Raw genomic sequence first — 12,887 nt, forward strand, 5'->3', positions numbered from 1 at the left:
TTCACTAATGTGCAGTTATAAATTTCATGGAAGGGATTCATCTCCTCTTTTTTGTAAAGCTGTATCAACAATTTCCCCTGGACATGATGACAAATGATACTATTTGTCAAAAAATCCAGGAATTGTTTAACTGACTTGAGGTTGTATTGTTCTGGCATGCAAGTGACACATTTTAAATGCTTTTTAAAGAAACTATAAACTGGATACATAAAGGTGAGCCTATTATAACTCCGATTCAAAACTTAAATAAAATCCTTGTCAACTTTTAAATGTTGTCTCTAAATACAGACAGTGCCAATGCTTACTGTACCAAACTTTTTATTATTTCAAACAAACTTCTGTACAAAAACATCACAGCAGGCAAAGAAATTCAGTGGCTTCAGCAAACAGCACATGACAACTTGCAGAATGCTTTAACGTTTACATTTTTATTATACAAGTGACAAATAGCTTTCCTCCAGGCTACTTAAAGACTTCATGGTTTGACAAATAATTGCAGGTAAGCATCTATTAACTTTAGTTACCAAAACTCAACAGAATGACCTTTAATCCACCTAAATTTATCTAACTGAAAGTGGCTATGAACAAAACAGGATTTTCCCTAATGTACATTTGTAAATGTCCCCCAATTAAAAATGGAGTTTGTAAACAGTGGATTTACTACTATAAAATAGCAGTGTGATCACCGCTTCCAGAAAAAGAAAAACTACTAGCAATTTCTAATTCTGTTCCTGACGACAACATAGTGATCTGCCACAACTGCAGATCTCTGAAATGAACTCTACAGTTGCAGTGGTATCTTGTAATATTACGTGTATAACACTAGCTTCTGTGGGTTCTCATAGGATTTGAGAAACCTCATAGTGGCAGTTCTGCTCAGAAATAAACTCTAAGGCAATTCCTATTCCAAAGAACTTATGATAGTAATACTGTTTAAGGACCAAGTTCAATGACTAAATTTGTAACAGCGCAGCTGAGTTTTAGCAGACCAAATGCATCTTCAAAGTCTTATGGGTAATGTTTCAGAAGCGAAATGCATGAAAATTCCAGTGACAGCACACAAACCCTGATTGATGTACACAAGAATAAACAAATACAAATCTGAATCTGTGCACAAGCACTGGAGTTTTCATACATACATGCAAGCAAAGTACACAATTGAACACATTTTCACAACGTGACCTCTGCAAGAATATGTACAGCAACTGTAGATCACTCAGAAAAGACACTTTAACGGAGCATGAACATTTTGCTGCTTTTGGCAAAATATTTCTATTTCATTTACTGGAAAAATTACTAGAAAGAAAGAACAAACAACTCAGCAAGGAACTCAAGTCCTTGAAGCATCAATCACACCTAGAAAAACAATGAAGAGCAGTCAGCTGAAAAATACCTCTGTGTGGATTCTGAATCAGCTGATGAATATTACTACCCAGGAAATTGATGGAGTGCCTAAGAACAGCTCAGGTCTTGAAACTCCTTTATTTCATCCCTAGTCTGATGTGGGCAATTTGACACTAGGGAATTTTACTGCTACAGAAAAGCATTCAGCTTTATACAGTTTTGTATCAGCAAAAAAATTATTTACCAGGAAGAGCTGTCTCTAACAAATAATGTTTACCATGATATATTTACACTGACAAACTTTTTTCTCAAGTCAAGGCATTAGCATTTTCCCTTACCTTTCTAAATCTAATAAAATTCTGTATAATTTTCAAAATCTAGCAATGGTCTTGAAACACACTTCATGTTTATATTGAATCTGAAAACAGGTATTAATTTCCTCAATGGTGGAAAGGTATAGGCTATATTTATTAGAGGTAAGATGACCTCTTTTGCAATGCATTTTTGGATGTCAGCCAGCAAATAATCCTTAAAATCGGATGTCCACTCATTACAGGAAAGACAATATATTTAATGAGGTTAATGAACATTCAGGTATTCTTCTATTCATACAATTTTACTTTCTCTTTGATTAAATTTCTCCTTTAAAGTTCCTTGTTCTATGGCATCTCTGATATTCCAGTTTATCTGATTTCATTTTGTCTTCATTACTACCTACTTCTCTGGAAGAGAAGGCATTTAAGGATTAAAATACACAGATAAACTGTTGTAGCTGAAGTATCTAAGTAGAAAAGGTATTTTAAAAGTCAAAAGATAAAGGCTAGCATAAAAACTTAGGCTGCACTATATAAAGTCAGTCAGGTTATGATTACAGATTCATATATTTTAGCAGTGCGAAGAAAATGGTTATGTAAATACACACGAGTATTAACACCAACTGTATTAAATTATGTAAACATACACATCTTCTGTGGTCAATACAAACATCTACTTGTCTCAGGATACTACTGCAGCATAGCTCGGATTTGTTTTGAAGTAGATTCATCATTCAGGTGTTTTGTAGTGAACCTAGAAATTACAAGTTAGAACAGTAAATAAAACAGTAAATACAATAAAACAAACATGGTTAATAAGAGTCTGAAAACTTCATTGGCTTTTTTGGAAGTCAATACAGGTCAATTACACAAAGACCCTTGTATATTCCTTTACTCACTGATCACTGGAATTTAATTACTATTAGTCTGGAGCTCTTTATCTTCTAATTACCCTTTGCAATAAATTATTCCTTATTAATAGGTGGAGAAATGTGAATAAATCCTGGCCTCAAGCCAACAATCATAGTTACTTCAGTGTAGCAAGTGTTTTAATTTAAAAGATGGGTCTGCAATCAAATACAGTGCCTGTGATCTGGCAGGAAACTGAAGTCAAATCATGATATTTCAAGAACAGATCTTGATACTGACTATGACATCTTTTTTTTTTTTTTTGGCAGACTTATCTTCTTTTTTTTTTTCCGGTTAAAAGCCTCAAAAGAAATATAACAAATAGAAAGCAATATGAAATAGGATAAAAAAATAGGAATCTAGAGGAATCCTAATTAGGATTTAGGAGTCTAGATTGAATTTTGGCAGAACCTAAAAGTTTAAGAAGCTTTTTAAAATGTCTTCTAAACGTGCATCTTATGATGTACCATCACACAGAGAATCTTCTTGCTTGCTTGCTTGCTTGCTTTTTAAACCAGCAGTTTATTTTGTGCCGAGTTAAACTATTATGAATATCCTAGGAGGACTGAAAGAGCTTTAGTGTGTTTCTTCCATTTAAGCCCAAACGCATTTGCCACTATGTATGTTTTTGGGGAAATCAATTACCACTCAAGCTCAAAGGACAACCAACACCTGTAGGATTTAAGTCTGTATCAATTTCAATTCAAAAGACATAAGTAAAAATGGAGGTGGTTATGGCTGTAGTTCTCTCTCTATCCTATTCCTCTACAGCTAAAAAATTCAACACAGCTGTGAAAGATTTGTTACTATGATGCCTTTCTCAGTTTCAGAGAGGTCAGATCATCGTGTTTTGCTTTCCGAGAGCGCCTCAAATGCTCAGGTACAATATAGGGATTTAGGTTAGATGTTTTCCTTAAGTTGTACCATTTAGCAACATTAAAATAAAATAATTCACTAGATCGCAAGGAAAGAGAAAAGGGAAGTAACGATGACCCGAGAAATAGAAATTTTGTTCTACACAATTCTATTCTATATTCTATTCTAATTCTTTCATTCTAAGTGTTCTAACTACTGAGATATTTTACATAAGAAATCTTTCTCTAGCTGTGCCTTAAAATAAAGCTCAAACTATCTACTCCAACTGACGGTAGATGTAGATCAGTGCTCTAAATTGCAACTTTCCTGAAATTTGCAGTCTCTTTCCTGTCCCTTCCTCTACTGTTCTCTATTACTGTCTCTGCACAGGCTGCTGTGGTTATTGCAAACAGCTTTGAGGCACCTAGCTCTTCATTTCTAGCAGTCACTTCAGCTCTGAAGTTGGCTTTAGAAAGTGCTTGTTGAAGCACCATACCATTCCAGTTTTTAATACAGTTCTAGACAATTTGTTGGAGATGTCTCAAGAAGATTGTGGTAGAGCGAGCAATTAATATTCACGTCACCTAACTTTACTTATATAAAAGTCATTTATCTAATTTGAGATTTCTGATCATGCTTGTAAGCAACAGAGACAGAGAAGTAGACAAATGCTCATTTTTTTCCCCACCGAATATTAACTGAGCATAGAAAACATGCTTAGCTATATTGTTTACTTTTTAGATAGCTAATTTTTAGGCAATTGAATGAACTTCTACTTAAGTATCACTGATGTAGGACATTACAACTTCCAGTATTAATTGTCATTGACTATCAAAGTGAAATGAAATTGAAAGAAATTAATATTACTTAAGAAAATCCCAGGTGATGAATGCATACCTGAAAAGACAGTTTTCTTAACAAAACAAACTTCTAGGGTGAAAAGTCTTAAATATGAAGAAATTGGGAGAAAAAAAAAAAAAAGAAAAAGAGGAATTTGTTAATTTGTTAAGGCTGAATCAAACAATTAATCGATACATACCTGAGAGCATTCAGAAGTCCTTCCACAGTGTCAGGTGGCTGTTCCTTTAAAACTTTTATGCATCCCTTCATCTGGGAACAGAAGCATGCCACTATTGAACAATAATATATGAATTGCACTAGCTGAAAGCAAGGAAAAATTTCACGAAAGATAGGCAGTTTTTTTTTTTCCTACTGAGTGTTAAAGCTGCTTTATAGGACACAATAAAAAGTGCAACTTATTTTAAATTAGAGAAAACACCTACTTTAGTAAGTAGCTGTTGATACTAAATTATAAATCAAAAACGTTCATTTTAACTCACACAATTTCTCCAATTCCAACTGGAAAAAGAGTTCAAGAATAGCTGATATAAGCTAAAAAAAAATCAAAGAGATTGAGAGAGAGTTCCATATCACTGCTGTTAGGAACTATCAAAAGAGATGTTTTAACTTTGACTTTTATTTTTATACTTTCACACAAAGAAGTAATTTTCAGTATTTCATTTATAGTTGTAAATGGCAATAGCTTATGGTTTGTTTCATAACTAGCGGTTTCTAACTTCATCTGAGATGAGAAGTCTCTGGTGTTGACTTTAAACATGATAGTGAAAGAACATCTGCCTTGGAGACTGTAATAATCAGGCTAAAAATACTGTCCAAATTTACAAAAGATAATAAAGCAGAGAAAGAAGACACAGAACTTATCTGACCCAAAATACAGACTCCTTATGTAGTTCATAGAGAGAAACAGTAAATTCCTCCAACCTATTCAAAATATAATTTCAGATGTAGTGAATGGTGCTCTGGAAATACGTATTTCTTCCCATTGCTATGTAGATATCCATTAGCTATTCAGAAGTCAGTCTAGGTAAAATCAATCTTATTTAAAGTAACAGATAAAGACATGGCACAGCCAAGATGTGATCTTTTTCCAAGTCACATTACAGTGCTAAATCTACAAGCCATTATTTTCTTTGTAGCTATAGAGCAACTCCGCCTTATTACGGAAGTGGATGATTAACTGAAGTCAGGATCCATGTATTTGCCAATAAAAATTACTTGGAAAATGTGACTCAGCCTCCTGTACGAAGACCGGGCTAACAATTTCTGATCACTGTTCAGTTGGCTTATTTCTACCTGTAACATAAAACTAGCAATGCAAACACCAAATCAGATGAAATTCTCACAGTAGCAGCACATGTATTGTTAAGTGACAGTTACTTCTCCTGAACCAGAGAAACTCTGCAATACAGTATGAAGTACACATTCAGATGTCCCATCAGATCAGAACAAACTCAAAAAGGATAAAAATTCAAAGCATTCATTTCCATTTTTATCAGCCTCAGAATCCTTAAAACAATCAAAAAAATAGAAGCTCTTAGGGTGTCTAAGCTAGGTGCCTATCAGTAACAGCTTGAAATACAACTCTGTGGTATCCAGCCTTGAGAGAGTAACAGAAAGGTAATTTGTTCCATTGTCCCTAAACTCTTCAAATGGCTCCGAAGAAATGACTAGCTTGGAGAGTAGCATTGTTTTTTTTAGTATGCATCACCTGAAATACAACAGGATTTTTTTTTTTTTTAAGAAGAATCTCTAAACTAATTAAGCAAATTAATAGTTGAGATCATATACTAATTTTTTAAAACTGAGTTGTACATTTCCTGCCTCCCATTTACGCTGACTATCCTGTAAGATTACAGGGTTTTAGGATAAATGTGATAAACAAAGTATGCACACTGTATATTTGGTCCTGTGAAAATTTCCACTTGTGTATTCTTTGAAGGCAAGAGACCAAATTAGAAGTCAGGAAGTCTGAATTTAATTCCCAGACCTTATCTGCTGCATGACTTTGAGCAAATCAATTCACCTCTTTGTGAAATCCCTTTCCCTCTGTTAATCAGAGTCAAAGAGATCCAGTAAAATACTGGTATCCACAAATAAAAAATGCTAACAAAGACTCAGTGTCATGGAGTACAAAAACATGTATGTATGTATATACATATATTTTTTTTTCTTCCTTTGAAGTAGACTGTCTTGTAAAGGGAAAGATTTAGCTTTTTTCATGAATTACAGATTATTTCTTCTGAAAGATGTAGTTCATGAGATTTAGGCTTGTAAAAACATGTAGCACCAATAGAGCACTTTTTTGTATGTGCTTGCGATATCTCAGATAAAAAAAAAAAAAAAACACTTTGATTTTGCTGTGACTGTTCATGCCAAAACTAGAACTGAAGGCTCATTATCAACATTACAACAGTAGCATTTCAGTTCTGTTACTTTAGATCACAGACAAAGCAGAGACAATGTAGAATATCTGCCTATTTACAACAGAGCTACAGCCAAGGATAAGCATTTTATTATAAAGAGATTACATGATTAATAAAAAATTATGACCACAGAACTCATTCAAGGCTAGCTATAATACAAAATTATTTTAGTGTGACTCTACAGTTGGTAGAAAAGCAGAGCTAACAAAGACAAATAGGTATCTGTGTCTGAGGGAAAATACCTTATTTTAATTTCAAACAATCTGATATGAAAGTACGCAGGTAGCATAAATTTTAAGTTTTGCCATTCAAAAGTAATTAAAATGATTTATACAAAGTCGTCTGCAAACTAGTTTTCAAACCTATGGAATATTAGAAAAAGTAATTCTTACATCAATCTTTGATGTCTTTGAGAAAGCTCCCACAGGATGAACATGATCATACAGAATAATAACTCCCACCATTACACGCATGCAGAACATAAGAGTCTCTTCACTGGTGAATCTACTCCTGTACTCTCTGAAAAACAGAACAAAAGAAACAGCAAGTCTTGAATTTTTTTAGCTTGATAGCTTTCCAAACTAGACTATGAATGTGTGAAACCTTAACATTGTACTTAAATGTAGTACAAGAAGAAGAATTTTAGCAAAATTTTAAAGATCTTTAAATTGCATAAGTCCATGTCAATTTAGAAAGAAGTTCAGAAAGCAAAGAGATACGGAAATCTGTCCTATTGACTCTTCACAGTTCAGATACTCACTTCTGTGAAGCCATCAACTTAGACATTTTGCTGAAGAACTTCCATAGTTAATGAAAATATGATGGACAAAAATTCTGCTTCCGTTTAGTCTTAGCAATGCAACATATTTGGACCTCAAATGAAACCTACTCTTTTTGCTTTCTTTGAAACAACTAATGTTTAGGTGGGATCTAATTTTAGCAGCTAGGAAGCTTAGGGCTTCACCTAGGTGAATCATAGCCATTGCTCTCTTCTAAGTACATAGGCAACTTCAACAACCCAGGTTCAGTAAACATCTAAAATGTAGAGGCACACTATATGGGACTTGACTGAACTCATTCCAAAGAGATTTTCTGTGACTTTTGAACAGAAAAATAGGAGTATGGATAGCACAGTTAAGTCAGTCCCTAACAGCTCCAATACCTGAAATCATCACAAAGAAATAAAGAATTAACTACAGTAGAGAAAACCAGAAAGTCTGAAAAATACTAATCACTGCTATTTTTCCAACAAGTATTATTTTGAATAGATAATACACAGACATCTACTGTCATTCATTGGCTTTCAATATAAAAAAATACTTAAATATTAAAAACACCAAAAGCTTTACTGTACTATTTCTCAGTTTGCAATGACTTCAGATTTTATTCTTCAGTTTACAACTACTATTAACACAGCATCATAACATGACCTGATTTAAAGGCTTCAGACATTTACATGTGAAAATATTTGATTATCCCACAATTAGAACTAAGAACTGGATAATAAAGTCAATTTTCTTTTTCTAACTCTTTACTTACTGTTATTCTAATTTTGGCAAAAAAATGAGCTAACACATAAGGTTGTGTGTTAATACAATGATGCATTTTAAGATGTCCAAGTATTGTGAGATGAGCCCCACCTCCTACATACACTTCTCCAGAATCTTCATAAACAATCACAATAACCTCGGGCATTCTACCCTTTATATACCATTATGAGCAAACAATTCAAAGACAAGAAGACTACTGTGAATCTATCTTGTATGTGTTTTTCACTCAGAGAAAAACTCACCTGTAACCTAAAAAATACTTGGCCAAAAGCACATCTAAACAATAGTAACTCCATTGGCTATAATAATGCAAATAAATAAGAAAGCAACTATACAGTTTCCATACAATTGAACTTTCTCATATCCAGAATAAGATGGATGCATCCAGGAAAGACCTACTCAAATTATCTTCAAAATAGTCCCTGTGTATCACCCGCAAAAATGCCACTTGGAAGAGCCAAAACCTGTCCTGCTAATAATTTAGCAGAATGGGCAATCAAGAGATGGCAGTTGGCATATGACTCCGGTTAGACAAGACACAGATATTGAAACCTATGCACTTAAATTACACTTGTATGTTAACCTTTGTTGTAATACCATGTAATCCCAACCTAACAAAATTAAACGCTGATTGATGAAAAATATCCTAAGATGGTTAAAATAGGAGGCAAAGCTTTCTGAAACAGATAATGCTTTTTATACCAATATGATAACACGATAAAAATATTGAAAAACAAGATTTAAGGTAAAACTTACGGTGTTTCCAACATGACTTTACATACACTAGCCATAGTACTTAGACAGTCCGTTGTATTTTCAATTGGCAATGTTTTGTTCTAGAAGGGTTAAAAATAGACATTGTTCAGTAAATTGTCTTGTAAAATTAAAATTAAGAATGTCTATGCATTTCTCCCATTTCTCCCCCATTACCTACTTCTGATACAAAGTGTGTAGTTGCATTACTGAGTGTTTTCAGCATTGGTGTGGCTTCAGCATAAAACAGGGACATCCTATTGGCCATTTCATTGTTTACTTCATTCTCAATGTCTAGCTGATAAAAACACGAGGAAAAATAGTTAGTAAAACTCTTAAAAATTTTGGCAGTAGCAGGATGCTCATATCAGCAAGCAGATTGTTGCATGAACAGTTCCAGCCTAATCACTGCTGATTAACTCTCACTGTGAGGGACAGAACATGACAGCTAGCTAATCAGAAGAAAAAATATTACCACAAATGGTGTAAATGTGTGCAAAATAATAAACACACCTGCATGAACAGCAGATCAGCTTTTATTTACTTACATGCATGTTGTTTATTCTGTTACGGCTTATTGTTCGCCTATAATAACTGAAGTCATTCTGAATTGCTGGGTTTCTCATCTTAGGGAAAGACAAATAGGAAATAATCAGTTTCAATTCAAAATATATGGAAAAAAATAGCAAGTACTAAAAGATTTTATTTACCTTAAGTTCATCAAAACGAAGAGTAAAATGTAAGATTTCTGCAAACTCTTTAGCCAGAGCCTGTTCCCGTTCCAGGTGTTGAGTTGGAGTATAAGGTGGGCAAGTCAAGGATTCCAATAAGCTTTGCAGGGCTTTTTCTAAATAAAATAATAGAAGCACAGCTTTTATTCAGTCCATATTATGACAATTTTTACATAGGTATCTAAACGTACTTTGTTAAAAAGGAAGGAACCCTTTGAATATGCAGAGCCCAAACAGGAATATTCTTCCTTTCTATTCTAAGGTGAGAAACATTTGTCAAAGACACCTGCCTCTTTAAGCTGTCATTTCCTCTCCACTTTGCATCAGTGAGCTCCTTTCCCTTACTTCTCCTTTTCCTTATTAACACCCTTTATCTGGGATCCCTATCAAAAATTGTATGGAGAAAGCATTTTTCCTGTATTCAAATATCATGCCTCTTTCATCTCACTCAATTAGCCATCAACAGTAGAGAGATTATTCTGGCATCTCAGTTATTAAAAGTGTACTCTTAGGCACTGATAGCAATGAAGTTTAGCTCCTGTGGCTATAATTACTAGCATTACTCAAAAAGGGTACTCAATTTAGGATGTTGTAGAAGAATTCCCTTGTATTGGTAGCTCTCCCACTTTATAAATACATTATGAATAAGTTTTTTGCGCACTGGCTGTCATCTGGAATCCTAATTCAAAGATTAAGTACATAATTTTTTGAGGAGAACAGGGATGGCAAAATCAGTTTAAAATATGCTCAGGCTTGGATTTTCACCCTGCAAAAGAGTTTATCGATATCCTCCTTTCTCTTATCTCCCTCCTTAAAACAAATAAACAAAAACAAACATAAATTACTATATATTTTACTATATTTAAATATATATTTTATATATATATATGGTCTTAATTCATTTTAAAACCGCTCTCTTCAAGAATCCAAATTACAAAAAGCAAATTGCATTACTACAATAAAGATCAATGATGTGCTGAACAGTGGGAGGCATCAAACTTCATATTGTTACAATCACACTCTCTGCTTGTCCTCTATTTAGATAACATAGACTTAAGTGACAAGCTAATAAACTGCGATAATTTTGAAATCAAATAAAGATTAAAAGGTATGCCCTGAGAAATGTAATTGAAGGCAAATTTCTGTTGGTATCAAAAAGAAAGAATAACAACCTTTTAAAAGTTTGTGGGAAAAGAAACATTGTCTTTCCTTAAAGTAAGCTGGTAAAACAGATAAAATAACACAAGGCTCACCTAATCTGAGTGAAAACTCATAAAAACGCTTCAGCCTTACAACCAGAGGACATACTGAATTCCACGCTTTTTCTTGTAACTGGATATCATTGGGGTTTTGTATTGCCTGAAATAAAACATCACACAAAAGAATGATCCATGAATAATGACCAAAAGGTGGTTTGGAAGTTTTTAGTACAGTTTTAGAAAGTAAGTATTATAAAAACACAGAATTACAAGAAATTACACTGTACAGGAATAGAAAACTATTAAACAAAAACAAAAGCAGTCAAAAAAACCCCACAACATTCTTTTCCAGCTTCCTTCTTCCTTTTAACTTGATGATTAAAAAAGTATTGTGAAAACATAAGGGAAGACATTTGTATAAGAAGAAACTTTTTTGTTTTCTTTTTAAGTTTTGATGCTTTTGAAATTTTCAACATATTCAGGGTCTTAAGTTCTATAGCTCATAATAGAAGTAAGCATGAGACTGATGCAGGAAAAGAGTTGAGGCAAATTTTAAGTAACAGTTTTGAATTTTACTTCAGGACCAGATTCACAGGAAAAGGCACCTGCAAAGTTGATATAAAATTATAATTTACTGTGTTTCATTATTTCTCTTATACAGAACCATTATTTTCAGCTTTTTTTTTCTATTATTTCTGATATCTGAGCATTATTTCTTCCACATTCTTAACTGTTACTTCTGCCATAAGATACATGACATGAGGCATTTGAAACTGTATATCAAAGTGAAAAATAGTTACTAATTTCTAATAGTAAACCCAAAAGAAATTCCAACAGTCCTTTCATCACCTGATGATGTGACATTACGGCTTACTATGTTACCCATAATCAGTAACATGTTTTCAAAAAACAATTTTAACGAAGATTTTTGTATAGTTCCACAGAACATGCTTAGATATAGAAGAGAAGCAAAGAACACATTGAGTTTTGCTTGATTTTGCTTCCAGAGAACTGTTATTAACATTAATGAACATACATCTCTAATTTCTTGTCCAGCTCCTTTGTAAGCCTGAAGATCTGCAAGCATACTTTCCGAGTCCTGCAAAACTGCACTGATCTGATTCCATACCTCCCTTTCTCCATCTGTGGGCTGTGCATCTAAGAAACATAAAAGCAAAAGGCATAAAGTCAAAAGGTAGCTGCAGTACAAATGGCAAGATTACTCAGTTCTACTTAATTATATTCAACTTGACAATGTGTTAAATGCATTTTTTTAAACACACAACTATACTGCACTGCCACTCTGCTAACATCAAAGTTTTTCCTTTCTTTACACCAAGGAAGGAAAACCAGTACAGTTTTGGTAAGCTCTGGCTCAGAACGTCTCTTCTCAAAAAGCACCATTTTGAAGTGAAGCAGTATCATAAAGCAGTAGTATTAGAAAACAGAATAATGCCTCAGTCTTTTAGTAAAAATGCCTCTCACTCGTGAGCTCCACAACTTGAATCCTCAAGCAAAGGATTGTTCATGTTTCTTGCAGCTTGGGGATAAAATCAAGCCTGAACGGTGCAGTAGAATATTAAACTTCCTCCAGGCTTCCCTAACTGGGCTAACTTTTCTCCTTTTGTAAAAACACAGGTACAGTACTATTAAACATTTTTCCTTTGTATGTCAAAGACCATTCCTGCTACTAAAATAAAACCAGTTCTGACAATGATAAGTTTGATTTTAGGGTGGGAATGGCCTGTAGGCCTTTATATTAAGAGAAATGACATTTTGAAGGAGATTAAAATGCCCACACTAACAACACGAAATTCAACAAGTGCAAGCAAGGCACGTAGTGATAGGACAAGGGGAGACGATTTTAAATTGAAAGAGGGTAGATTTAGATCAGATAACAAGTTATTCACTCTGGTGGTGAGGCACTGGAACAGGCTGCCCCCTCCTT

The 12,887-nt window shown here is 33.8% G+C and overlaps 1 protein-coding gene across 16 annotated transcripts in view; it reads right to left on the reverse strand.

The window, feature by feature from the left end:
- Positions 1-301: 301 nt before the first annotated feature.
- Positions 302-12,887, reverse strand: part of CYRIA (CYFIP related Rac1 interactor A) — a 57,667-nt gene continuing 45,081 nt past the window's right edge. For 11 of the 16 annotated variants that reach the window (XM_072036450.1, XM_072036452.1, XM_072036449.1 and 8 more), the window contains 9 exons: positions 11,976-12,097; positions 10,994-11,099; positions 9,720-9,856; positions 9,558-9,635; positions 9,191-9,307; positions 9,013-9,092; positions 7,099-7,225; positions 4,462-4,583; positions 302-2,412 (listed from right to left, as the gene is read on the reverse strand). In XM_072036450.1, the coding sequence (XP_071892551.1) occupies positions 2,349-2,412; positions 4,462-4,583; positions 7,099-7,225; positions 9,013-9,092; positions 9,191-9,307; positions 9,558-9,635; positions 9,720-9,856; positions 10,994-11,099; positions 11,976-12,097 (953 nt within the window). In that variant the 3' untranslated portion in view covers positions 302-2,348. Of the gene's footprint in view, positions 2,413-4,461; positions 4,584-7,098; positions 7,226-9,012; positions 9,093-9,190; positions 9,308-9,557; positions 9,636-9,719; positions 9,857-10,993; positions 11,100-11,975; positions 12,098-12,887 lie in introns of those variants that run through there. The other 5 variants (XM_027455256.3, XM_072036454.1, XM_027455261.3 and 2 more) reach the window with 2 other exon arrangements.

This window comes from Anas platyrhynchos, chromosome 3, assembly GCF_047663525.1.
Source record: "Anas platyrhynchos isolate ZD024472 breed Pekin duck chromosome 3, IASCAAS_PekinDuck_T2T, whole genome shotgun sequence".
Lineage (NCBI taxonomy): Eukaryota > Metazoa > Chordata > Aves > Anseriformes > Anatidae > Anas > Anas platyrhynchos.